The sequence below is a fragment of the Alligator mississippiensis genome, chromosome 11 (assembly GCF_030867095.1).
Source record: "Alligator mississippiensis isolate rAllMis1 chromosome 11, rAllMis1, whole genome shotgun sequence".
In the NCBI taxonomy this organism is placed as follows: domain Eukaryota; kingdom Metazoa; phylum Chordata; order Crocodylia; family Alligatoridae; genus Alligator; species Alligator mississippiensis.
Window position 1 is genome coordinate 49,626,620 of NC_081834.1, and position 27,874 is coordinate 49,654,493.

At 44.9% G+C, this 27,874-nt stretch overlaps 1 protein-coding gene and 1 non-coding gene across 2 annotated transcripts; both read right to left on the bottom strand.

The window, feature by feature from the left end:
• Nucleotides 1–803: 803 nt before the first annotated feature.
• TRNAT-UGU (transfer RNA threonine (anticodon UGU)) lies at nt 804–876 on the bottom strand. The gene has a single exon. It is a non-coding gene; the product is annotated as a tRNA-Thr (tRNA).
• Nucleotides 877–2,496: 1,620 nt separating this feature from the next.
• LOC102571922 (E3 ubiquitin-protein ligase TRIM7) lies at nt 2,497–27,874 on the bottom strand. The gene is made up of 7 exons (XM_014594473.3): nt 27,386–27,874; nt 26,685–26,780; nt 21,067–21,297; nt 15,237–15,259; nt 12,937–13,052; nt 9,894–9,929; nt 2,497–6,560 (listed from the first exon to the last, which is right to left on the bottom strand). Exons 1-7 carry the CDS (start codon nt 27,800–27,802, stop codon nt 6,046–6,048), a joined length of 1,434 nt encoding a protein of 477 aa, XP_014449959.1. The 5' UTR covers nt 27,803–27,874; the 3' UTR covers nt 2,497–6,045.

The following is a 27,874-nucleotide window of genomic DNA, read 5'->3' on the forward strand; positions in this document are numbered from 1 at the left end:
GCACGGGGCACCCCCCCCCCCCCCAAACCCTGCTCCTGCTGCTGCCTGCGCCGGCCTGGGGGTTGGGTTTCTTTTCTTCCCACTTCTTTTATTTACTTAAAGATTTTTTTGGACTTGTAAATCTGGCCTCGCGGTTAAAGAGACACTTCCACGAGTGCTCTGCAAGAGGGAGCTGCAGGTTGAGGTCCAGAAATCAAACGATTCATTAATGCAAATTCAAATGATGTGCATGAGACCGGTGATAGGACGGGAGCCCGCGCAGGGCTCCCCCCCCCTATATTACAGATAGCTATAGTACATCATCAGTGATGAGCTAATAGATATACAGAGCCGTCTATCTATCTAGATAGATAGATACAGATATAGCTATAGATATATAAATATATAGATATCCATATCTACATATATCTACAGAGTCAGCTCTATCTATATATCTATTACACGGTCACACTGATACAGGTGTAATAGATCTCTCTAGAGACGTGTTAGACCATCCATGTAATCAATGTCATCAGTACATATTCGATCACCTACATCATCTTTTTTATATGCACTGTATAAATATAAATCCTAGCACGCATACATATTACAGACCAATGCTATCTCAATATAAAAGCTACTATATTAATTTTGTCCCGTAGAAGTGACACGTGGTTCTCAAAGAGCCGGGCAGACACTTGCAATGAGCGGAGCACTGTGTTTCCAGAAAGGAGGTTGACTGCGGGGTGTGCGGGTTTTCTTGAATTAAAGCAATTCTATAAATAAAAAGGGGTAGAGGGAAAAAAAAAAAAAAAGTGTCATTTAGGCCCCAGCGAGATTTGAACTCGCGACCCCTGGTTTACAAGACCAGTGCTCTAACCCCTGAGCTATGGAGCCGGCGCTGCTGTGTTTGCTCCTCGCCCGTACGGAACAGGAACGCGGCCCGGCGCCGCGCCGCCGCAGCTCTGCTCTGCTCTGCTCTGCCCAGCCTTGTCCCCCAAAGGGAGAAGGGGTCTGTTCTGTGCACGTCGGCCCTGGCACGGGTCCCGAGCTGCACTGCCCTCTTCGCCTTGAGAAAGGAAGAGAAAGAGACTCAGGCCAGGCTGAGCTCCGCAGTTCAAGTGGCTCTCACCCGAGACAGCCTGGCACCTGCTGGACTGAATGCGTGTTGCACATTTTATTAGGAAAACGAAAACGGGGCCAGTTTGCAGAGAGACAAGGCTCTTTGGGTAAATCTGCTCGCTTTGATTAGACCAACTCAAAGAGCTGGAAGATGATTTTTTCCCATCTGATCAAAGCGGTCAGATTTACCCAACGAGCCTTGTCTGCCTGTGTCCTTAGACCAACGCGGCTACAACCTACGCCAGTTAGTAGTGGCACAGTGTTTTTGCACTGGTGTTTATTTGCATACATCAAATAAATAGAATTAAAATAATGATGACCCACTCCATGTAATCATATTAATTTCTTGGGAGTCATATTCAGTACTTTACTTTTTTTTTTTTCCTTTTCCAAAGCATCATGCAAACTTTAATCAAAGACTATTTTGGAGCGCTTTGCACTTTTTGGAAGGGCAGGTGGGCAGGGAAGGGTGGGAGAGAGAGCCCCTGTCATAGATAGGAATGCAATCTAAGAGCAGTGGTGTCTGTTGTAGCTGTGTTGGTCTAAGTACATAGGGAGACAAGGCTCTTTGGGTAAATCCAATATCTTTGAAAGGAATTTTTTCCAACTATTTTAGTTGGTCTAATAAAAGATTTCCCCAAAGAACCTTGCCTAACTAAGAGCAGTGTTTGCCAATCCATTTCTTTGCAGACATGTGTGTTTAAATTGCAAAAGAAAAAGAAATGTATTCAGGATTTTTATGCCACATTCATTACACAAATCAAATGTTTCTAAGGCTTCATAACTTGCCATACAAATTGCTCTTCACCCCAATTATTTTTTTGTTTTTTCTCTGCATGTCCAAATTGACCACCGCTGGAATATGAAAACCGGCACTCCTGTACCCAGCTGTTTGCAGGACTTATACAGTCCTCACTAGGACTTTAAGAAGACAAGGTTCTTTGGGTGACTGATATCTTTTATTAGACCAACTTACATTTTAAAAAATTCCAACTATTTAAGTTGGTCTAATAAAAGATATTAGATTCACCCAAAGAACCTTGTCTGCTTATGTCCTTAGACCAGGGGTGGGTAAAATGTGGCCCGTGGGCCAGATGTGGCCTGCCAGGCCATTCTATCCGGCCCATGGGGCCCCTAGAAAATTTATGAAATTAATACTTATCTGCCCCAAGCTGCCTGTCATGCAGCCCTCAATGGCTTACCAAAACTCAGTAATCAGCCCTCTGCCTGAAATAATTGCCCACCCCCACTTTAGACCAACACGGCTACAACCTACACTCTTAGTCTTTAATGCATTTATCCTTAAGAAACAACTGTGAACCTTTAAATATTATCCCTAGTAAAAAAGGTGGGGGAATTGAAAGACAGAGAAAGAAAAATAAATAAACAAATTCAGATGGTGCCATCAGATTTTATTTCTAGCACAAGGCTTCTCGCCAGTCACTGAGTTTCCAAACCCAACCAAACGATGAATTATTTGCCATTGATCTTTAAACCACTTGTACATCAAGAGAATGGAAGAGGTATGCATTGTGTACAAATAGGACTTGCATCAAGTCATAGCATAAAAACAAAAGAAAGAGTCTCACAGCGAATCCCCACCTACCCTATGGATAGTGTCAGTCCTTTTCTGCTCTTCTATCATGGTGGCTATAGGACAGATGAGGCTCAGGTATTTTGGCCACTGGTACCATGCAGTGATAGGCCTGGCTTTCAAAAGGAAATCTACAATCTTTCTAGGAAAACTAAGGAAAATCCTCAGCACAGGTGCACTTGAACCAGTGTGGCTCTTATTTAAATTGGCTTAATTTACTTTTGTACTTTTCAGGTCTTTAGACCTGGTAAAACTGCCTTCACCCTAACAATGATCTGTCTCGACTGGCAGTATTCTGAAAAATCTCTCTGCATTGTGCCAGTAGGTCCAAAGCCCACTAAAGTCGGTTGACTTCAATCAGCTTTTGTAAGAATTCATTAAAAACTTAAGATAAACCAGCCACGTTTGCTTTTACTACCATCTTTTCCAAAACCACTTTGACAGGAAACCAATTAGTCTACGCTAGAGTTCCCATGGGTAGAGTTACCGCGGTGAGAATGAACTGAAGAGAAATTCAGAAAATCACTAGTGTTGAAAACAGCCTGCACTGTTAACACAAGAAAGTTGATGTACGCAGAGTGTGGCACAGTTATAACTAAAATTGTGCATTAAGCTAAATTATTTAAAACAGTACAAACCCTTTGTTCCATTTCAGAATAGTCTTACCGTCTCCTTTGGGAAACGAACCAATCACTACACTGAAATAAACCGTTATATAGACACACTGTTCTCAAATAACTTGCCTTTCAGAGCAGAAGGTCCATTTTATGGGATCATCCCAGAACAACTACAGTTTACCAAAATAACTATAGCAGAGTAGTCCTTTTGGAACGCAGGAGGCTATCAATTTCTCTGTCTAGGTAAGACTTCCTTGCGTTTTGCATTAGTTAATTAGGGCACAGGTTTAAGTTAACCTAAAATAAGCTGCTTTTGAGGAAACGGTTGATTTGGTTTAATTAGATCAGTTTAATAAAAGCAGTGCAAGTATTTTCTATGGACAAGGCCTTCAGTGAGACAGTCACAAATATGCTTGAAAACCATTTGCCCTCTAGCCGTCACTACTGGAATTGCACTATAGAAGAAATTTGCGTGCACATTTTCTTAGCATAAATTCATACTTCTATTGCATTCTATTCACTTCTCGTATCACTCATTGCTGTAGCATCTGAGTGCCTCCCAGCGGTAAACTAAGTGACGTGTCTGTAAGATATTTCTAAATCTTTGAACATACTAGATATGGTTTCACAGCTTAGTGTTAAACTCTAGGTTGACTGAAGGTATGACAGCCCTAGGGAATCATAACTACCCCTCTCTTTATGACTACTAGGTGTATGTCCCTAGTAATGGATAATGTTTTTTTTCCCTGAGGTAAGTTGAATTTATGGTATAGATGAGATTGAAAATGGGGATCACTGAAATTGCACCATTACCGTAAGTGGTTTAATGCAGTGATTCTCAGCTAGTGCTGTGGCACCCTGGGGTGCCATTAGATCCTTTTAAGGGTGTTGCAAGGTGATGTGCAATATTAGCTCTTCTGGGGATGCAAACACCTACAAATTAATCACAAAATAAATCCAAAGACTTCAAACAGGAATCTTTTGTGTAAAAAAAACTTTCTGACCTGTTGTGGTCTTTCTGAGTTCTTTGCACCAGAAAAAATGCTCTATTATGTTTTCTGTGGTCAAAAAAATGAGTGAAACTAAGTGAGGTATTTGGAGAGGTGTCTTGGGTCTCATGGGGGGGTACCTTGAATCTAAAGAGATTGAAAACCACTGGCTGAATGGAACCGGTATTAGCACCAGTTTAGCTGGAAGACTAAACAAATATGAATCACGATCATCAGTTCAACTAAATCAATTGCTGAAATTATACCATTTTCTGGGATTATTGCAGGTCAAAAATGTTATGTGTTTCTGCATAAAATGATGGATTTTTAAAATTGAAATACCTTTTCAGAAGTTTTGGAAAGGTCATAAATAATGAAAAATAAAATGGGCTTTTTTTTTTTTTTCAGATGAGTGGAACTGTAACATTATTGTTTTTTAGGTTTCTTGCTAAATGTGAAACCTCCCCAAAATGTCCCCAAACTGGACATTTTCCATTTGATAAACAGCCATTTTTGTCAAAAAAATCATTTCAAATGAAAATTGTCAACCAGCTCTACCCAGTATACAGCAAGCCAAAGAAAGTGAATTATTACATCATAAAGTATTATGTAAACAGCTCAAGTCTATATATGAACCAGGCAAACCATTAGGATAACCATAATGCGGTGCGTAGATTATAGTGTCTACTACGTAAGGATTGTAGGGGGAAATTTTCCTAAAGCACCTAAGAGTTTCAGAAGTGTAAAGTCATAGCAGATATTCTTGCATGTCATTTCTTGCACTTAGTTCAGGAAGCAAAATATTCTTCTGTCCCTTGCACATGGTGGAGGGAGGGGAGTTAAATTTTAGAAGTATGCCTGGGCACAGGACCAGAAATCCCCAGTGCTTCAAATAAAACAGAGGTTAGCAACCTACAACCTCCATCCACATCTGGCTCTCAAAGTGATTCTGTCCAGCCCACCAAGGTTGTATGGGGCCTGACAGCTTGTGCAGGCATTTGGCACGGGGAGAAATGGTGGCAGAGGGCATTCGGCCACCTTAGGGCAGAGCTGTGTTAATTCATCCTGCCGTTCCTAAAAGAGAGCTGAACCCTGGGATACATTGTCTTGTGTTGATAGAGCTGGAGAGACCACAAACAAAAAATCATTAATTGATTTTAATTTTTGATAAAAGCAAAATGTTCTGTTACAATATTAGAAGAAAAATTAGAAGTCAAAAGCCATTTCTAAATGGAAATATTTCAAAATATTCCATCCAGAGTTTTATTTTCAAAATGAAACTTCATTGAAATTGACATGCATCTGCTCAACATCTCAGTTTTGATCAACTGGTATTTTCCAATGGAAAAAAAGTTCCAGTAGAGAATTTCAAGTCAGCCCTAATGTTAATATTTGTACCCCCCAGAGGGGAAAAATGCAGATTCATTAGCAGTCTTGAGGACATAGGGCATACACCAGTGTTCTCGCTAAGCAGGAAGTTGGTTCAGCGATAAGTTTAGGAGTGCGCAATACGTAGAAACGGTCTGGAGATTGCTGATTATGGTTATCTCAATAGCTGTTGTTGGTTTTAGTTTTCTGTAGCAAGCACTACTTTCATGACCCTCTGGTAATAACTTTTTTGAGTATCTATCTGTCTGTCTATCTATCTCTCTATCACATCGATACCAGGCTTACCTCGATGGTATCTTAGCACCTTTCTGTAAAGAGCATATAAACAAATCTTCAGCAAAATATTTCATGAATTTCAAGAACACAGTTTAATGTAGGTCACGGTGGAGCAGACTGAAAAGAGTGGGAACACCCTCTCCTTGAAAGGAACAGTGAATGTAAAGATGTGCTGCATGTTCTCGGCGTTGTAGAACGACACCTCTTCCCCTTCGTAATCCAGGTAAACTCTGACCTTATTGAGTTTCTCGCTGAGACAAAGAGGGGTGCGTTGAGGGGAAGTGACGGCCCAGTATCGCCCACCGTTTTGCTGCATTGCCCAGATTCCTTCTTCAGGTGAAAACTGAGTTAGGCCTTTCCTCCTTACTGATTCCCGGGCCACCCCAAAAGCCCAGCCGTCGGAGGCCCCCACCTCTACCTCCCAGTAATGTCTCCCGGATTTGAATCCTGTGCTGGCCAGGACCCGGGAATTTGTGTCAAATCGCTTGGGGTTGTCAGGCAACTCCTGCTTCCTGCATCCCATCCTTACGCTCTTGAGATCTGCTGATAAGATGAGGAGTTGATTTGCAGAATCTGGATCCAGAGTCAGGTCCTCTGTGGATGATGACAATGATGATAACAGTAACCACAGGTTTACTAGTAAAGGACCTCATAAAATCCCCATGCAACCAAGTAGTAATTATGTGCAATAATAACATACTTAGGCCAATTTTTTTCAAAAGAGACTAATAATTGGGGGGGTTTCTACATTTGGAGACCTGAGGTGAGATGCATAAACTGCCTACAAGCCACCCTATAAAAATATCATGTCCCTTTAAAAAATGTAGGAAATGTCATAGTTTCATAGATGTTAGGGTCAGAAGGGACCTATTAGACCATGGAGTCCAACCCCCTGCCCTGGGCAGGAATGAGTGCTTGGGTCAGACGAGCCCAGCCAGGTGTCTGTCCAATCTCCTTTTGAACACCTCCAAGGAAGGGGACAGCGCCACCTCCCTCGGAAGCTTATTCCATATTTTGGCAACCCTCACTGTGAAGAATTTTTTCCTGATGTCCAATATGAATTTGCTCTTTTCCAGTTTGTGGCCATTATTTCTAGTTACCCCAACAGGTGCCCTGTTAAATATTGTATCTCCTATTTCTTGCTGCCCCCCCCCCCCCATGAGTTTGTAGGCAGCCACAAGATCATGTCTCAGCCTCCTCTTGCGGAGGCTGAAGACATTCAGGTCTCCCAGTCGGTCCACATAGGGTTTTTTCTGTAGGCCTTTAACCAGATGAGTTTCCCTCCTCTGAACCCTCTCCAGGCCATCCACATCCTTCCCGAAGTGCGAGGCCCAAAACTGGACGCAGTACACCAGCTGCAGCCTGACCAATGCCACATAGAGGGGAAGTATCACCTCCCTAGACAAGTTGTGCAATCCCTATCCCCCATCCCTCCCACACTAGTGTCTGTTGAAAATCTTGGCCTAAATATACCTTTGCGCACCAAAATGCATTCAGATGGACCTCGAGGAACAACAAAGAGAGTTAATAAAAAATATGCTCTTTCACAAAGCCACACTAAAAAAAGATCAGGTAGCATAAGTACAAGCAAATTGTGGTTGTAGTTAGCAAAGTTGCTAAATGCACATGGCACTTTGTCAAGCAATCTAGCCCCCCTGGACAGTCTCTGGGATTTAGGAGCATAAGCAAATTGGATTTCAAACTTTACTTCCCTTCGGTTGCAGTCACAAAACACACTTCCTATGTGGCAAATCGACTTGAAGAGGTAGTGAAAGTGCAGCAGACGCATGAAATGTAGTGTAGTAAATCACTCAAAACCAGGGTAAGGTCACTCCTCAAAAAACAAAGGTTGTAACATTACCGCATGGGAAGATTGGTACACAGGACCCTTCATGGGCCTACTCCGTTGGATGAGTTCAATCCTTTGCTCAATGCAAAGCAGCTCCCTAATGGCTAGGCGTTGTAATAGCGCCGAGTCAGTGGTATGTGTGCTCCTTATTAGAGCGTAAATCAGAGGTAATTTAATCTATATTAATTGTGCCTTGTGTCTGCACCCTTGGATAGTGAACTCCCTTATGTTCCTTTGAAAATCCCAGCCCTGAGGATTCTCCTTACCACATACATCTCTCTGGTGTCTGGCTGAGTTAAAAAAAGTCAATTCCAAAACTGCTATTGACTTCAACAGAGGCCAACTTCACCCCCCCAGTTTCATTCCTGGTAGAAGAGTGAGTGTGGATTCTGTTAGGCCAATGACAGCCCGAAACGGGAGCCTCCCATCCAGATCGCTTCCACTTTGCAACGGTTCACACCTGAACTCCCTGAGCCTGCTGCTTTCATTCACCTGGGTTTGTGGTCACTCAGCACTTTTGAAATGGCTTCAATATTTAGGTGCCCATATACCAAAACCAACTTTAGGCAACCAGTTTAAAATGCCTGGTCTGGAGCCTTTACTCAAGCCTCCCTACCTCCCCCTCACCCCTCCCAGAAGTGGTTGTGACATTTTAAGACTTTGTGGCATTTCCACAGAAAAGCAAAGGACTGTAATAGTTCCTTCTCAGCCACAGAATATCCAAGGCTTGGATGTCCCAAACTGCAATATTAAGTTCCATATACTATTAATTTAAGGGCTGATTCTGCCATTTTATTCTAACTTAGTGAACTGAACAGCAGTGCAGATATCAAGTGCAATCTAAGCCTTACATAGTGCCCGCCTTGGCTTCCAGTACCAGGCTTGAGTGGGGAAGAAGCTGTGCCTGGGCTGTGCGGAGGGGTAGAGATTTCATCCTTTGCCATCTTGCCAGCCCGAAATGCATTTAAAAAAATACAAGTCAAGCTTCCTGCAAATCATGAAAAAGGCTTAAAATCATGAGACTTTAAAAGGATTTTTTTTTAAATGAACTTTTAAAATGTATCTCTCTCCTGGTTTTGTAGGTTTTAGGATGTGCTGAGTCCACCATTTCCAGTTTGTCTGCAACAATGAGGACTATATAAATGGATATATTAAATATATATATAAATGGAAGCTAAAATTCTCCTACAATTATAAGCTCCTAGGAGATGGGTCTTTAAATAAAATATTGTTGCTGTCTGAGAACACAGATAAAATAAGAGGTTATACAGCGCATAGGCAACTTGCAAAAATGGACAGCCCTGACATTAGGTAGGGCCTTGGCTCTCCTTAAGAGACCCCTGAAGTCAGTTGGAAAGTAGATTGGCTTTGGAGCTCAGGCTTCATAATTTATTCTCTTGATTTCTCATGCAGTAAAGTCCTGCTGGGGTCTAATCTACAGGGTGGGCTGGTATTCCTGTACCAGTGGCGTCATCCTTGCAACTTTCCCTGGAGATACAGATTGTGCTGATGAGAGCTCTTTTGGTGGTATAGCTTAAACCAATTCCCCAAGTGGAAGAAGCCTTTCTGGCAAACAGACATTTGTGCCAATATAATTGCAACTACACTAGAGCTTTTGCCAGCAAAGCCATGTCAACCAGAGCTGTGATTGTTTCCCATATTCTGGACTGACATGGCTCTGCTGCTAAAGCTTTCTAGTGTAGACCAGGCCTCAGTGCAAGTTTGGCAGACTCAGGACCTTGATTTGTCATTTGTAAGGGCAGAGGAACCAAGGTGGAAGGATCTAGAGGGAACCAGAGTCAGCTCTAAATTAAAATTTCAGTTCTTTCCATTTGGCACTGTAGGTTGGTATGTGTAACAGGCAGAAAGGACCCAGCTTCACTGTCAGATCCTCGGCGTCAGCTAGAAAAACCATCGTTTGAGTCCTGAACTGACCAAACTGGATCTGGAAATCATTGAGAGAGAGAAAAGTAAAAAATCCCACAGTGCCCTTTTCTTTCTCTACCGAATCGCTTTGCAAATTACAACCACAATTTAAAATGTTTGCATCAGGAAACATGGGTATATTTGACTTTTACCTTTTTCACCTTTTCCCAATTCATCTCGCAGATTCTCTGAAAAAAGAGGGGAGTCAATAAGTGCTGATGCTGACACACCTGTGGGGACTATATTGGGAATGCATATCCAGGGGGGCAAATACTTCTTCAGGAGACTAATATTACTAACTGCTAATGGGAGTACGTCAACTCTATTTAAATGAGTATCAGATGAGCGTATAAATCCATCAACTGCATAACATGACACTAGTCTCACATTTTGGCCTGTGGCATATGTCAGGGGTGTCAAACTCATCCAGATGAGTGGTGCTGGGCTGGTTTGGTGTAGTGACATAGGACCCAAGTGCCTGGGACTGGCCCTGAGTGCAGCCAGCAGCACGTGCCTGGAAGCAGCCCCATTCAATATGCAGCATGGGGTTGGTCCAGTGCATGCCACAGTGGTGCATGGGTCTAATCCAAGACCCAGAGATAGCACCAGGGACCAGATGAAAGGTCTCCATGGGCTGGTCCAGTCTGAGGGCCATATATTTGACACCCCCAGCTGATAACAACAATTACCTGCCTATTGTATGTATAAATGCACAAATTATTTAACTACACAGGAACTTTGGGACTCCCTGTCTGCTTTTGTAATGTAACTGTACTCTGTTTAACTGAATAGTCTGAATAATAATCTGTGAAGCAGGCTGGCAGCTGTCAATAGCAAGGCTGCAGCCATCAAGTCTACACTGCTGCAAAGGACTGACAGCTGTTTGAGTAGCTGCTAACAACAGACAAGCAGCTGTTTGATTCATTGAGTCTGCTGTTGTGTATGGCAAAGTAACTGCTCTGTATGTGGGCCTAACTAGGTGCAAACAGCTGAGCACACACACTGTGCCTGCTTACATTAGATTTGAGTAAATCCATCCTCTGGGTAAATGAATGGCAGATGAGAGCTCAGCAACATGCCTAAAGACTGGACAGTCTAATCCCAAGATCACGGCAGTAAGAGATGCCTGCTGGTCAATCCTGTTGCTGTTGACATTAAAGTGACTACAGGGCTGGCCTGTCTCTGTTATTTGCACAGGTCTAGTACGGTAGATTCCAGGGAAGTTAGCAACAGCTGCAGCACATTAGTAACAATACTGGATCCAACCCTCTTGTTTTATCAGCTCTGCTCCTTCCAGCAAAAAGGGTGGCCTGATGACTTCTTAAGGGCAGCAGAGGGCTTGCTCAGAAGAGTGGTCATGATAGGTTATCTGTGTAGCTCTGGTGGAACTGCTCTCCACACTGGCCTTTGCAGAGAGAAAGCCTCCCTGAGACAGGACCATAGTGGCTGAACCTGGGTAAAGGAAGAGGCCTCCAGATCCAAATAGCAACTATGGGCAAGGGTAGATCCAAGGTTTCTTGAAGTGGGGTGAAGGAGCAGCCATAGGTGATGCATAGGAGAGGCATGGGGGGGCATGTGCTCCCCTTGAGATTGGCTGCTGCGGGTGGCAGCTGTGGGCAGTCACTGCTCGCCACTTGCCGTCCCCACTTGCAGCCTGCACCCACGCCCCCCCGCCACCAACACAGCTGGTAGTGGCTGCAGGCAGTCCCCACTCGCCACTTGTCACCACTGACATTGACACTGACACAAGCAGGTGCGGGCAGTCCCCTCTTGCTGCCACCGACTCAAACGCCGGTGACTGCAGGCAGTCCCCACTCATCACTCACCACCATGGTGCCTCCCCACCCCAGTCTCAGGAGGCACCAGTCATTCATGGGAGCAGCAACCTGTACTGCAGGGGTGGTTGTATCCCAGCTCCCAGCCTCCTCCACCTCCACTGATATAGGCAGGTTGTCCTTGGGAGCCTCCAGGGAGTAAAGCTACTGAAGCAGGTACAAATTTCTCCTCCTCTCCCCTTCCCTGCTCCCCTGCCTGCCGCTGATGCTTTCCTCAGTGTCCTGGGGGAAGCTTCAAAGCTGCTCCTGCCCAGTTCAGCCAGGCTGCATGGGGGTCAGGCCGGACTAAGTAACAGTGGCAGCAGCAGCGATGGTCTGGGGGTGAGTGCCTCCTCCCTGCCCATTTCCCAGAGACCAAGCTTGGCATCCCTGCTGTGCTGCTGCTGAGCCCAGCCCCCAGGCAGCCTGGCTGGAGCTGCTTTGAAGCTTACCCCAACCCCAGGGCAGCTGGCAAAGCAGCAGTTGCAGACAGGGGAGAGGAAATGGGAGGGGAGATTATATATGTAACAAGATTAGATTAAAACAATGACACTCAAGAAAAATAATGCATTTCAAATGCTTTTTATGTTTTCCCTCCTGGTTTATAAATCTTCCTATGTCACTTAACTCCTTTTTTTTTCTCAACACATGAGAGCTAGAAACTCCTTTAGCCAGGTAGACTAGATAGCTGCCTGGATCAGGGATGTTCAACCCCTGGCCCACAGGCCAGATCTATTCCCTGGCACTATGTCATCCAGCACACAAAGCTCTCCATTAGTCCAAAAATTTGGTGGCAAGGGAGCCATGGTACTGAAATCAAAGAAGTCCTGCTATCATTTTGGTGGATCCTAGTATTTTAATGAAGCAAAATGCTCACTGAATCAGTAGGTGAAATTCACTCCTCTGCAATTCACCCCTCTGATGTGACGCTATTGCACAGCAGTAAGGAGCTACTGCGCAGTCAGCATCACCGAGAAGCTTTGCGGGGATGCTACTGCACAGTAACACTAGCGGTTACTGCACGGTCATTTAGTACTTGTGTATGTACGTACTAAATGACTGCACCGTAACAACTGTAGCATCTCAGGTAGACCTGGCCGGTGTGTCTTAAGTGATGGCTGTCAGTGAGATTTTTCTCTGAGACAGCTTTGTTCAGTTTTACTCCTTCATGGCTCATGTTGTGGTCTCTTAGTACCACCTACTGGTCTTTTTTGGTACGTGCAGTGATCTTTTAATGGAAAACCCGGATGAAAAGGCCACAATGAATCATCACTCTCCTCATTGTTTATAAAATATATCAAGTAGCACTTTAGTAGAAACGTACATCAAAAGCATTGTGCCTCTGGTGGCAAAACAGCAAGCATATTTTACTCTCACATACCTTTAAATTTCTTTAGCACTTTTTCTAAGATAACAGTCTTGAGAGAGAAGTTGCAGACATGGTTTTTCATATCCGTACAAACCGGCACTGGCTTCTGACACTTCACATCATTGCTTCTAATGCAAAAAAAATATGGATATTAGTTAATGCTTTTGATATCTGATCTCTAGTGCTGCTTAGATGTGTCCAAATACTCATCTTGTACTCCTGTTAGCACCTAAGGGTGCTAACCTTGTGCGGGCGAGGACAGCAGAAAGCTTAGGTACCGATAACATCTTCAACACTTGAGTTTAACAAATGCTGGGTAACACTAATCAACTCCTACAATTAAGCTGTAATAATGCTTGAACATGTTAACTGAATAAATAGGTCACAAAAAGAATGACAATACTCAGCAATTCTTTTGTGATAACCATAATAAAAGTAAATAAATTGAGTGTATAGCCTTAATCCAGGTCTGCCTATGCCTCCCTTCCTTCCTCTGCATACACACTCCTCTATTTGTCTGTCTCAGGATTATGTGTGGAGGGAGAGTGGCAGGCCAGTGAGACAGTCACACCTTGTCCTCTTGAGCCTGACCCTGTGATATCAATGGGATAATTCTGATTAACTTAAGTGGGCATTGAGTCAAGTGGCTTGACTCAAGTCCCCCTCAGCTTGTACCTTCTTTCCATGTACAAATCTCCCCAGCCACATGGTAGTTCAAGAACAAGGGTGCACAGTGCCCTTCCCTCCTCTCCCATGTAGACAGGGGTGTTGCCTGTGAGTGAGAAAGGCGAATGCCCCCTTTGCTAAAACCTTAGTTTGTTTTTAATTACTTACTGTCACAACTGGCTCTCTTATCCTGGGGATAAATGGACTGAGTAAGAGACAGAAGAGCAGATCCACAAAGGCACTGAGGCATCTAAATCCTTTTGTGGTTCGTCATCCCAGCCTCTTGCCCAGCATCATGCTGGGAGATGATGACAGCACACAGGCTGTAAGGTCTCCCAAGTCCTAGACTACAACCTTCACTACTGGAACATGCTACAGAGCAGTCCTGCTGGAGGGAAGGGGAAGTTTCACATGCAGGGTGTGTGGGGGAAAGAGGGGACTTATCCTGCCACTAATATTCCTCCTGATCTCAGGAGGCCTGATATGTTAACTGTGCACCACTAAGAATACCACATCAAGCTATTATCAAGCTTTCATCAAGAATGCTATGAAAGCTGCTGGAGTCAATGGAAAGACTCTTTTTGACCTCAAAGCATTTGGATCAGGACTTAAGTGTGAGTTACAAGGTGCATAGCAAGTCTGGAGCTGTGTTCCAGACACAATTTCATCCTAAGGTTTATGTGGTGTGTATTAGGGCTGTGCGAAGCTTTGGGTGGTGATTCGATTCGCAGGAGATTCAGCCCGATTCAGTGGCCGAGTCTCCAAATCCAAATTGAATCAGGGGACCAATTAAAAGGTCCGAATCAATTCAAAGCTCTCCGAATCTTCAAAAAAGATTTGGAGAGCCTTGATGATTCGGGCAGTCCCCCGTGGCTGCAGCAAAGAGCTGCAGCTGACTCTGAGCTGGTAAGTAGGGGGCAGGGAAGAGGAGGCTGGGGGGAGGACCCCTGCCCCCCACCCCCCCATGGCTGCCCCACCGGTCCAGCCTGGTACTTTAAAAAAAAGTCCCGGTGCTCACTGGGTGCTGCCGGGTGGGGGGCAATCCCCACTGCCCCCCAGTGCCCCACGCTACATAGGGCATAAGCCCCCTCCCACCCCCCCGCTCCCCCAGCCCCCACTATGGATGCCCTGCCTGGACCATTTCCAGCCCTTTAAGAAAAAAAAAACACCGGAGAAAAACCCCGGGGTTCACCAGGACTTTTTTTTTAACAAGCGCTGGGAGCTGGGGCAGCCATTGCCAGGCTGGGAGAGGGGCAGGGGATGGGGCCTAGCTGATTTGGCTGAATCGAATCGGGACAATGATTTGAATCACCGAATCGAATCACTGTCCCCTGAATCGGCCGAATCCGAAGCGAATGCTACCCGCTTCACACAGGCATGGCCCCATACTTGGCTGAATTTCACATTGCATAGATAAAGATACCTCGGACTCCTGTCTCCAGTGCTTTCAGTCTGGCATTTGTTTAAATGGCCTTATAGGAAAAGTAAACCTGACAAAGTTAAATTTCTGGCGGAGAAGCTGGTGTTGGGTGGGAGGAGATCCTTCCGAAGGATAAGGTCCCTTGTTATCTCAATGGCTAACACTGACCTTTCAGTATTGTGAGTGAGAAAAGCATGAAAGAGAAAGTTAAAACACAGCTCCATACCTGCTTACAATGCTCATCACATCCTAGAAGGAAAAAAAAAAGAAAGAGTGAATCCCCTGAACAGGATGTGCTGCAAAAACTGTACTTGGGCCATAGGGAACGTGAATCCATCCTGGCTCTCCTCAGACTCTTGCTTTTAACTCCAAAATCCCACAGTTAAAAGCAAAGTTAAAGTCTCACCCCATCAAAAATTCCAGATATCCAGGATATTATTCTTTCCTGATATTTAATAATAGTCAAGTGACAGAGACGCATCCTATGGAAATATATAAGCAAAGGTAACTTGACTGGATCCAAGCAGATTTCTATCAGCTGAAGATTTGCCCCTATGGGTAAAATTCACCCTTAAGTAAAAGGCCTAACACCTTGTACCAGTGAAATCCTCAAAATTGGAAATGGTTCATAAACCATGTGTTTGTGTCCAAACTCATCCTCTCTTCAGGTTACTAGTGCAGTGTTTCTAAACAAATTTGACTGCTTTGAATTTATTTACTCATTCAGAAGTAAAGGTGGTTGAGATTTTTCAACTTAAACATGTTTTTCACTGAAAAACCCCACTTTTTATCTTTAAATGTATTGCTTTCTTCATGTGAAATATTGCCTCCATTATGGAGATTTCTAATTTTGCATATTTTTAATCAACTTAAAATTCATACTATGCAGTGACTGTGGGAGACAGCTTCAATGATCTGAGATGCATAGGTCTGGGACTTGCCAAATGCTAATTAGATGACCCCAGGTAAGAATAATGGACACACGTAGAATCATAGAATCATAGAAAATTAAGGTTGGAAGGGACCTAGGAGGTCACATCTAGTCCAGTCCCCTGCTCAAAGCAGGACTATCCTCAATTAGATCATCCCAGCCAAAGCTTTGATGAGCAGGGCCTTAAAAACCTCCAAGGATGGAGATTCTACTTCCTCTCCAGGTAACCTGTTCCAGTGCTTCACCACCCACCTAGTCAGAAAACATTTCCCAATATCCAACCTAAACCTGCCTTGCTGCAACTTGAGACCACTGCTCCTTGTTCTGTCACCTGTCACCACTGAGAACAGCCCAGCTCCATCTTTGGAACCCCCTGCTGGTGGTTAAAGGCAGCTATCAAATTCCCCCTCAGCCGTCTCTTCTCCAGACTAAATAAGCCCAGGTCCCTCAGCCTTTCCTCAGAAGTCATGTGCTCCATCCCCTGAACCATTTTCACTGCACTCGACTGGACTCTCTCCAACTTGTCCACATCCTTTTTGTAGTGGGGGACCCAAAACTGGGCACAGTACTCCAGATATGGCCTCACCAGTGCAGAATAGAGGGAAAGAATCACTTCCCACGCCCTGCTGGCAACACTCCTACCAATGCAGCCCAGTATGCCGTTAGCCTTCTTGGCAACAAGGGCACACTGCTGACTCATCTTCCCTCCCCTCTGCTTCCCTCCCGTGTCCACTGCTGCCACTTTCCGGCTGTCTTGGGGTGGAGGCATGGGGGCATAGAGCTTCAGGGCTACCCTTGATGATCCAGCCAGGCTCTGCAAGGAGCCAGGCATACCCAGGGACAGCAGAAGCAGTGGGCAGGTTACCCCTTGGTATCCAGTCCCCCAAGTGTTCCCTGCCAGGCCTGAAGCAGATCTGGAAGAAAGGAACCCACCTGTTGCCACTGCTGCCTCTAGCAAATGCTGGTTCTGTGTGCAGCCCAGCTGCAGCAGGGCAGGCATAGCTCTGGAGGTCCCCAGCCCTGGTTTAGCTGGGGACAGTGGCAACAGTGCATGGGGGAGCAGGGGGATAGGAAGGAAGACAAAGGATCATGTAGATGAGCATAGAGAGGAAGGGAAGGGAGAGGGAAACTTCCTATCTATCTGAGGGACTTTAAAAAGTCCCACTGCTGATCCTGCGGTGGAGTCTTCCCCTAACAGGGGGAAGCTGGGAGCTGGAGTAGAAAGTCCCCATCAGTGCAGATGACTGCTCCTGCACCCCCTTTCCAAAATCCTAGCTCAGCCCATAAGTGGGAATACAGACATAAACGTCTGAACTGTATAAAACACCTCAACTCCCAGAGGCACAGTTGCAGGTCTCTGCACTTATTGAGGGCCCAACCCTCTGCAGTTTTGGGGGTTGGGCCCTCAATACTGCATCACCTGGTAGATACAGATATACAGTATATAGACATACAGTATATCTGTATATTATCTACTGTATGTAGCTAACACAGTAGTTAATGGTAATTTTTCCTGACTGCTAATATCCCAGTAAATCACTGTATAGTTTGGAGGAACTTTTTTTTGTTTGTTTGTCTTGTTCTCCTCTAGATAAAATAAAAGCCCTCAGAGTCATCTTGGGTGTAATAAGAAGTATCAGAATAGATATGTGCTGGATTATTTTACACGTGTGCATTTCTCCCAAATCAATGCCCTTTTATAGAAGCACCTTCCAAGGTCAGAACACAGTTTTAAGTTAGGCAGAGCACTGGATCTCAGTTGCAATTTGGCCACGGCATGTAGACTAGCCATTATTACTCTCACAGGGAAAGGTGTTATCCCTATTAAAAATAATAGCCATCAATGGCACCAAAACTATAAGGCTCAACATGACTTAATTTAGGAGAATAAAAATGCAAATTTACCTCAAAAATATGTAACAGCTCTGCAAAATGTGTCCCATATTCTCTTTAAGTAATGGCTCTCTATAAAGGATAACAGCTTACTTCCAATGTCAGCTAATGTGATTACTCCTTTATCTCAAAACTGTGCTTTAATGCTTAAGGTAGCATATCACAACTGAACTGTTATAAATATAGTTACACCAATGTATTCTCAAGAAATTAGTGGTTTTGGGTGCCCAATATAAGACATCCTAGAGAGGTTTGACAGTACGTGGTCTCTAGTTCCCATCTTTTGAAGGCTTTGAAGATAGGATAGGCAAAGAAGGAACAATCAAGCCCACATGGACCCCAATCTCTTAAAAAGTTCAGCTCCATATTTTGAACAATCAGTGAGTGAAGTTATGCAAGTGGAAACCTGGACTCTGATTTCATAGATTTCATAGACATTATGGCTGGAAGGGACCTCGGAAGATCATTGAGTCCAGCCCCCTGCCCAAAGGGCAGGAAGTCAGCTGGGGTCATAGGATCCCAGCAAGACAAGCATCCAGTTTGCTCTTGAAGGTGTTCAATGTTGGCACTTGAACCACCTGCGGTGGCAGGCTGTTCCAGACCTTGGGGGCTCAGACAGTAAAGAAGTTCTTCCTTATGTCCAGCCTGAAATGGTCTTGTCGTAGTTTGTGACCATTCAACCTAGTGTCATCCCTTGGGGCACTCTGGTGAACAAATGTTCCCCCAGATACTGGTGGTCACCCCTGATAAACTTATAGGTGGCCATCAGATCACCCCTGAGCCTGTGCTTTTCCAGGCTAAAGAGCCCCAGGGCTCTCAGCCTGTCATCGTAGGATCTGCTTCCCTGACCTCTGATCATGTGCGTGGCTCTTCCCTGGACTCTCTCAAGCTTCTCCACATCCTTTTTGAATTGTGGAGCCCAAAACTGGACGCAGTACTCCAGCTGTGGCCTCACTAAGGCCGAGTACAAGGGGAGAAGGACGTCCCGTGATTTGCTTGAGAAGCATCTATGGATGCAGGCCAGCGTTTTGGTCACTTTACTAGCCGCAGCATCGCATTGCAGGCTCATGTTCATCTTGTGGTCAATGATGACCCACAAGTCTCTTTCTTCCATAGTGCCAGCCAACATAGCACTGCCAAGCCTATAAGGATGCTGCGGGTTTTTTTTCCCAAGGTGGAGAACCTTGCATTTATCAGCGTTGAACACCATCAGATTCTCGTCCGCCCACTTGCTGAGCCTGTCCAGGTCAGCCTGGATCACGTGCCTGTCTTCTGGTGTGGATGCTTTGCCCCAAAGTTTGGTGTCATCTGCGAACTTGGCCAGTCCGCTTCTGACTCCATTGTCCACATCATTAATGAAGATGTTGAACAGTATGGGTCCAAGGACAGAGCCCTGGGGGACCCCATTGGTCACAGGACACCATGATGAGTGACTTCCATCAATTACTACCCTCTAGGTCCGACCACGGAGCCAATTTTCCAGCCAGTTTATCGTGGAGGACTCAAGGCGACAATTGGCCAGTTTCTCCAAGAGGCGATCATGGGACACCAGATCGAAGGCTTTTTTGAAGTCAAGATATATGACATCAATCTCTTCTCCCTTGTCCAGGTGATAGGTCACCTGGTCATAGAAGGAAATGAGATTGGTGAAGCAAGACCTACCAGCAACAAACCCGTGCTGGCTATCCCTTAAGAAGTTGGCGTCGGCCAGTCCATTAAGGATGGCCTCCTTCATAAACTTTTCTAAGATCTTCCCCGGGATAGAAGTCAGGCTGATGGGCCTATAGTTAGCCAGATCCACTTTCCTCCCTTTCTTGAAGATAGGCACCACGTTGGCCTTCTTCCAGTCTTCGGGCACTACACCAGAGCGCCAAGAGTTTTCAAAGATCCGCTCTAGAGGCTGGGCTATGATGCTCGCCAGCTCCTTGAGTACCCTGGGGTGAAGATTGTCAGGGCCGGCTGACTTGAAGGTATCCAGCTTCTCAAGATGTTCCTTCACAAAGTCAGCATTAATGGAGGGCAGGGGATCACCCTCACCCGGACTTCCCGGCCCTGTAGCGGGCATGGGCGTCCCATGGGGCTGATGAAAGACTGACGCAAAGTACCTATTTAATAGGTTGGCTTTTTCCTGGGCGTCAGTTGTCAGTTGCCCCATCTGGTTCAGCAGGGGTCCAGTGTTGCCCCTGCTTTTCCTCCGGCTCCCCACATATCTAAAAAAGGACTTTTTATTGTCCTTGATGCTCAAAGCTAGTTGGAGTTCAGTTGCAGCCTTGGCTTTCCTGGTCAGCTCCCTACAGGACTGGACCAGTGCAGAATAATCCTCCTTGGAGGTGACTCCCATCCTCCATCCTTTGTAGGCCTTTCTTTTTAGCCTCAGGAGGTTTGCTAGGTCCCTGGAGAGCCAGGGGGGCTGCTGTGCCCTCTTGCTGCCTTTCCTCCGAGATGGAATAGACTTAGTTTGGTCATTGAGGATCGCTCCCTTGAGGAGCAACCACTCTTCTTGAACTCCCCTCTCCCTGTGGTCACAGTCCCTGAGGGCCTCACTGACAAGCCTCCTGAGCTTGTCAAAGTCGGCTTTCCTGAAGTCAAGGACTTCCGTGTTGCTGCCTGACTTGCCAGCTTTTCGGCGGATGGTGAAGGTGATCAGCTCGTGGTCGCTGTCACCCAGCTTCCCATCGATCACTAGGTCGCTGACTAGGTCATCCACAGTAGCCAGTACCAGGTCGAGCAGCGCTTTGCCTCTCGTTGGCCCATAGACTTCTTGAGTCAGGTAGAGGTCATCCACGCACGAGAGGAAGCTCTGCGACCGCTCAGATTTTGCTGAGCGATCCTCCCACGAGATGTCCGGGTAATTGAAGTCACCCATGACAACCATGGTCCTGGAGCAAGCTGCCTCAGCCAGTTCCTGGGCAAACTCCTGGTCAAGCTCAGGACTTTGGGTGGGAGGTCTGTAATAGACTCCCACCATTGTGTCCCCTGTGCCGTGTTCCCCACAGATTTTAACCCAGAGGGTCTCCAGCCGTCCACCCTGGTCGCCAATATCGGCTTGCAGGGACGCGTAGCTTTCCTTAACATAGAGAGCTACACCCCCGCCCCTTTTCTCTACACGATCCCTCCTGTACAGGGTATAGCTATCTATACCCGTGGTCCAGTCATGGGTGGAATCCCACCCATACAAACAGGTAAAAGCATTTTTTCCTCCCCTGTGCAATAATTTATGGCTCAGCCTTACCTTGAGGAGCTCAAGCACTGGTTGCTGGATTTTCTCTTCTAGCTCTGCGATCAGCTTGTTGAGAAGTGAAATTTCCTTGGAGAGCTCTGTGATGTTCTCGTTCTGTCTCTTGGAGATGCCCTTCTCCATCTTCTCCAGCTGACCCAAGAGGAGATGCTCTTGGTCATGCAAGAACTGGCGCAGCGCCTCGAATTCTGAGAAGAGCTTCTGCCTCTCTATCTCTATAGTTTTCTTTAATAAAAACAAATAGCAGATCTTATAATGAAAACAAAATATTTTTTGTATCACCTTGTAATAAAAACAAAAACAGATCATTTACTCTAATCTGGTGGATTGTACCATGATGGGATAAAACAATGGAAAGGATTTTGGACTTTACTACTAATGGGGTGTATCTACGCATGCATTAAGGTACTTTTCCTAATACACATTAAATTTAGTACCTCCAATGTGAGATACTAAACAAATGTGCATTAGGCTGCCTTAATGTGCTGTAATGAATGTGCACATTTTTTAAGTGATGCTTAATGCACAGTAGCCTATTTTACTGTGCATTAGCATAATCACGTTTTTTTACATGATGTTTTGATGTGCAGTAAAATGGGCTACTACACATTAAAGCACACATGTAGACAGGCCCATTCTGTCGTTGTGTGACTTCAGGCGATTCACTTCACATTTTTGTGTTTCTGTCTTCTCACCACCCTTTGTTCTGTTCAGCCTGCAAGCCACTGAAGCTAGAGCTGTCTCTCATTACACATTTCTACACAGGCTAGAGCAATGAAGGTAGAGGTTATTAGAAGTAAATGGATAATAATAAAGACAGGTCGTTAGCTGTGCTAGTCTGGAGTCAGGCAGAAGGCAGGGTAGATTTGCACCTTATAGACTAACTAAAGCTTCTGCTTAGGAAAGCTGATGCACCTCTGATGTAGTCAGCCTATGAGGTGCAAATCTACCCTGCCTACCCTCACTAGGAAGGTAGTAAAACACTGGAGCAGGTTACCCAGAGAGGTGTTGGAATCTCCATTCTTGGAGGTGTTTAAGACCCAGCTAGACAAAGCCTTGGCTGGGATGATATAGCTGGAGACGGTCCTGCTTTAGCAGGGGGGTTGGACTAGATGACCTCCTGAGGTCCCTTCCAACCCCAATTTTCTATGATTCTGTAATTCATAATAAAATGCTCATCAAAGATGAATAACATTAGCTTTCTCCCTTTTTAATAATTTTGAGTGATATTTTTATACTGCTCTATTAACAGAAACCTATCAAGATACAATTCAGATTTATTAACAACACATTCCCTTGTGTGACTAATACTGACATTACTGAGAGGTACATGGTCCACTTACTATGACACCAGACACAGACTTGGTTCAGTTACCTGGCCCCTTATAAATAGCCTGGGTATATCTAGGCAAGGACCTATTCCAGAGCTCATTAAGGTCACTGAGGTCATGTCTACATGTCACGCTACGTTGCTGTACAGACGCGCTATGTTGCTGTAGCATGCACTACGGTAACATAGCGATCACATGCATCTACACGTGACCAGCAGCTACTTCGCCATAGTGGCATACTCCCCCATTATAGCATGCTGCTATGGTGAAATAGCAGCTAAAAACAACCGTGTGTTGTGCATACAGCACAGTACGGGCAGTTATTGTGTCACGGTTTAGTACTTCCAAAAGGAAGTACTAAAGCATGGCACAGTAACAACATTGCTGTAGGGCAGGGGTGGGCAATTATTTTGGACTGAGGGCCACTTACTGAGTTTTGGCAAGCCATCGAGGGCTGCATGACAGGCAGTCCAGGACAGATAAATATTAATTTTCTAAATTTTTAGGGGCCCCGCGGGCCAGATAGAATGGCCTGGCAGGCTGCATCTGGCCCCTGGGCTGCATTTTGCCCACCCCTGCTGAAGGGTGAAGTGTAGACATACCTAGAGAGTCCTTCCCTTAACTTTAGTGGATTTTGAGACAAGCCTTCAGCATGTCAGGGCCTCAGATCTTTATTTGTACAATGGGAGGAATACCACACCCTTCCCATGTAAGTGTTGTAAGTATGGGGGATGGTAGTTAGACATGTTGGTCTGAAAACAGTCATATGGGAGGGTAGAGGTATATCTTAGAGGTGCACCACAGACTAACTAAATAGGATATATATAGAGAGAGAAAGAGAGAAAGAAAGAGGGGACAAGCTTTTGTGAACCTAAGTTCACTTCCTCAAATGAAAGGTCCTATGAGGATGGAAACATTCAAGTTTGTCAAGTGCTCAGATATGACAATAATGGGGACCATGTAATGATCTAAATAGTTCAAGTATAGACTTGTCACAGACAGTTTCCACCATTTGTTCTTGTCTGCTCAATAAGTACAAACATATAACTAGTATGTTACATTCCCATCTGTCATTATTACAAATGTCATTTATACTGTGGTATCAGACAAAAGTCTCAACCAAGCAATGCCTAGATACATAACAGCTGAAAGGCTTTGTCCCATAGAGACTGCAAACCTAAAAAGCAAGGTGGAAAAGATGAATGAGACCAAGAAAAGGATGGCAGAGAAGAGGTGAAACATGAAACAGGATGTGTAATTTGCAGCTGGCCAGTGGGAGCAATCCCAGCCACCAGACAGGATCAGGGTATATATTTCCATAGACATCACATCAGAGGGGAGTTTTCAGGAGGGATGCAAGGAGGACTAAGTGGTGTTTTTTTTCAGATTTTGAGGAGGAGTTTCTTTTGCTTTCTAAGAGGTACCTAGAAGACATCATGGAAACTATGGCCAGTGGGTATCCATAGAGGGCTTCAGTCATCTTGCAGGTCTCCTATGGAAATCTGAGTTGATGAACATTGTGTATTTATCCACTGCTATCACGCAACATTATACAGCTTATGTCAGCATGTTTGGGTCCCAAATACATACCAAACCGAGTCAAGAGAGAATATTTGGGGATGTCCTATCACATGGAAAGTCATGAGGAGGGCCAAGCAAAGGGATTACACCTTCCCTGTTAAGTGGTCTTGTCCATAGCGCACATAAACACTATATCCCAGCCTATTCTTTTGCTAAGGGGCTTATCAGCCATACTGTTGTATTGCCAATTCTCATGATGTTATCATGAGTCTCCTAATTTTGAGTGCATCTCTTAAAAATCTCAGTTCAGGAGAATGCCGGAGACCCTAAATTTTTATTTTTAAATAATTCAATACAATTCCTAGTCCTCATGTAAAGGAAAATGTGGGAGTGACACAAAGGTCCCTAACCAGAAAACAAATAAAAGTCAACGCTCCAAATTTGTTAGTATTTTTCTGCTAAAATCTAACCAATTTTAGGTCAATATCATGATTCTTAGGAGGGATCATGATTTTGTAACACTTGTTGACTGTATTGATATTGTATAGCTATCAGGCGTATTGACTTCTATCCTGACCAAGGATTTGTTATAAAACCCATTTAACTATTGTAGAGTGAGCACAGCACAAATGTTAGGCCCCTCTCGAGCCATGTTCTGAGGTCTTAATGCATTGGTCTTATGCTGGCATGCCATCCCAACATGAATTACATCCATTGTCCCTCCTTGAACATGGGGGTAAAAAGGTTCACCATTTCTTTTAAATAGAGCAGAGATGGTTAACCATGTAGTCTGAAGTGAGGCAGAAAGCAGGGCAGGGTAGCACCTTTTTGAGATTAATTGAGTCACCTGAATTTTCATAGGCAACAACCTACTTCATCCTAGCAGTACCTTCCGGGATCTGACAAAGTTGTTGCCTGTGAAAGCTTATGCGTCTCTGAACCAGTTATTCTCTAAAGTGTGCACCCGTGCCTTCTGCCTTACAGTATCTGATTAAGTGAACTATAGCATACAAAAGCATGTGAGACACACACACACACACACACACACTCTGCCTGGCAACCGACTCCCCAGCCCAGCCCCTGGCTTTTTACTTTTCACTCCATCCAGGAAGAGCACACACAAACTGCTGAAACTTCCTTAGCCTGACGAAGGGTTTTTGAACCTGAAAGCTTGCTTAATAACTATTCTCCAACTATTTGGGTTGGTCTGATAAAAGATATCAAATTCACCCAAGGAACCTTCACAAACACACACACACACACACACACACACACACACACACACACTTTGGTTAGTCTAGAAGGTGCAAATCTACTCTGCCTGCTACTTATCTAGAGTGAAAATGAAGGCAGCGTTTGAGTAGCCATAAGCCTGTGAATCCTGCTGAAAGGGAGGATGACTGTCTAGGGGTATTATCAGCAAGGAAAGGGGATAGGAGCACACTTTTGCCTGACAGGAGTGACACGAGAAAGACATGACCTGAGAGCAGAGGGTAAGGAATGGGATCTGTTGCTCTGCTGACATTTACCGTCCAAAAACAGACCCAGGGCTCATCCTTCCTCTGGCTTAGATTTATGCTGTCTGCATTTCAGAGGTAAATCTGGGCATTTTTGTTTCTTACTGTCTTGGTCCTTGAACATGAATCAAGCATGCATTTGGGTTTCACTGCTGTGTGACCACCCCACACACACATTCCCCTCTTCTTTAGCTATTAAGTGACCATGGACGACTGGTGCCCCCTTAGTTGGGGAGGAGGGTGGGGCATGTGCCCCCCCTGCAACCAGTTCCGGAGACCGGGGTGGGGGGGTCATTTAGGTGCAGGTGACATTTAGAAGGTGCAGCACTAGCCCACAAAGCAGTTTACATGGCTGAATGTCTCAGGAGGATATCGACATATGAGACTCAGCAGTGCATGACTAAGGACAGGAGAATGGGAATCCAGGGCTTGATCCTGCAAAGTGCTGAGTGCCCCCATCTCCTACGGTATTTGTGGGTGCTAAACATCTTTTCTGTTTGCTCAGCACCTGGTGGGATTAAACCTGAGGTGCCAACAGCTCTCCCCTCTCACTCCATAGAGACAACAGCTGGTGACCCAGCTGGAGGTGATAGCCAGCAGCCTGGGAGAAGCTGACTTCAGCAAATAGCACTTTTCCTGGCTTGTTACATACTTGCAGAGCTCTTTCATTAAAATAGAACAGCATGACTTAATCCCTGTCACTTATTGTTGTTGTTGCCCGTCTTCTAACCTTTCAAAATTGATTTTGGATGTGTCCCTCTTTCAGTGCCCAATTTGAAACACGGTCAAGGGACCTGAATTTCAGAAACTTCTGAGCAGGCATTCTCTGGAAGGCAACCCTCCATTAAGGTGGTTTGGATCAGAAGTTGCAGTGGTTTTTTAAATTTTTAGCCAGGATTCATACTAATATTTCTTAAAATACTCATCTCTGCAATATCTCAGATGAGAATTGTGTTTCCAGTTAATTCGAATCTTTTCTCCGATGCCCGATGAAGGGTTTTTGTGCCCAAAAGCGTGCAATTAAAGGATTTATTTTTTTTTTGCAAAAATCTTGTTGATCTAATAAAAATATCACCTCTACTCTGAGCCCTGATTGCAGTTAACCAGAACAATTTTTTCCTCAGTGCAACATAAACCCAATAGCAGTTAGGCTTCACTTTGTTTCCCTTGAAAATTGTGATGCTATTTCCCATTTACACCCTAACACCTGAGTGTTATCTTGTGGCAAAGAGCAGGCACCCACCAATAGGTCTTGGGTTTTCTTATCATCATTTGATTTGAACTCCAGCAATTCTTGTCTCTCTTTCTTCAGGTTATCCAAACGGCTCTGAACTTGCCCCTAGAAATAATAGTAAAAAGGATTTTTATTATGGTTTCTGGTGAAGGTGCCAAAGAAATTCTCCCATGCTAAATATAAATCAGGATATTTTCACTTATTTCACCTTTCATTTCCTAATAAAACTAACTCAGGAGCTCAGAAAGTTTTTGCAGTGCCAAGCTTTTGAAATTACTTTGCTTCAAGTGAATATATATACGGGAGACTATTTAAAGCAGAGTTCTCAAAGTGTCTCATTGTGTGGGTCATACATTCACAGAGAAGTTGTCCCCTTGAACTTTCCCATTCCTATCCATGATCCCTCAGGCTCCCACCATCCCTTTCTGCTTATGACCATGTAACATCCACGTGGCAACTAAAACAATTGCTTATATCAATAGTAACATTAGGAAAGGATATCTGAAGATTTCAAATGTCTTTTACTGTAACTTGACAGCTGGGAAAAGGAAGCAACGAGTACTTTGGGATCTGTTGTCCCACACTGGTCATTGCTTGTTACATGCCAATAAGATATGCCTGAAAACCATTGGGCTAGGTGATTGTTGCATAATTTGGTGATAAATGGAGTATGAACGCATAGAAAGACACAAAGACATACAGACAGATACCTTGTACTCCTCTGCAGCCTCATCTATGGGCACTACTGTATGAGGCCTGTGCTCCCGGGACCTGTCGCATACCACACAGATTGTCTTCTGATCATCTTTGCAGTAGAGTTTCAGCGCTTCCCTGTGCTTCTCACAAAACCCGTCTTCCTCGCTCCCCTTCACGCCGCGTGTGGTGAACTGGCTGATAATCTCGGACATGTTAGCCAGCTGTCTGTTGGGCCTGAAGCTCTTGTGCTGAAATACCTCTCGGCATTGAGGGCAGGGGAAGTCCATTTCCAGCTCCTTCCAGCTCTTTGCGATGCAGGCTCGGCAGAAATTGTGGCCACATTCAATGGACACCGGATCTTTGAAAAACTCCAAGCAGACCGAGCAAGTGGCTTCGTCTTGGAGGTTCCCAGGGAGAAACACGGCTGCCATGGCTCCTTCCCTGAGAGCAGAAACTGATTTCACTTGAACTGTACACAGGGAATGAATGCCTGGCACTGAGCA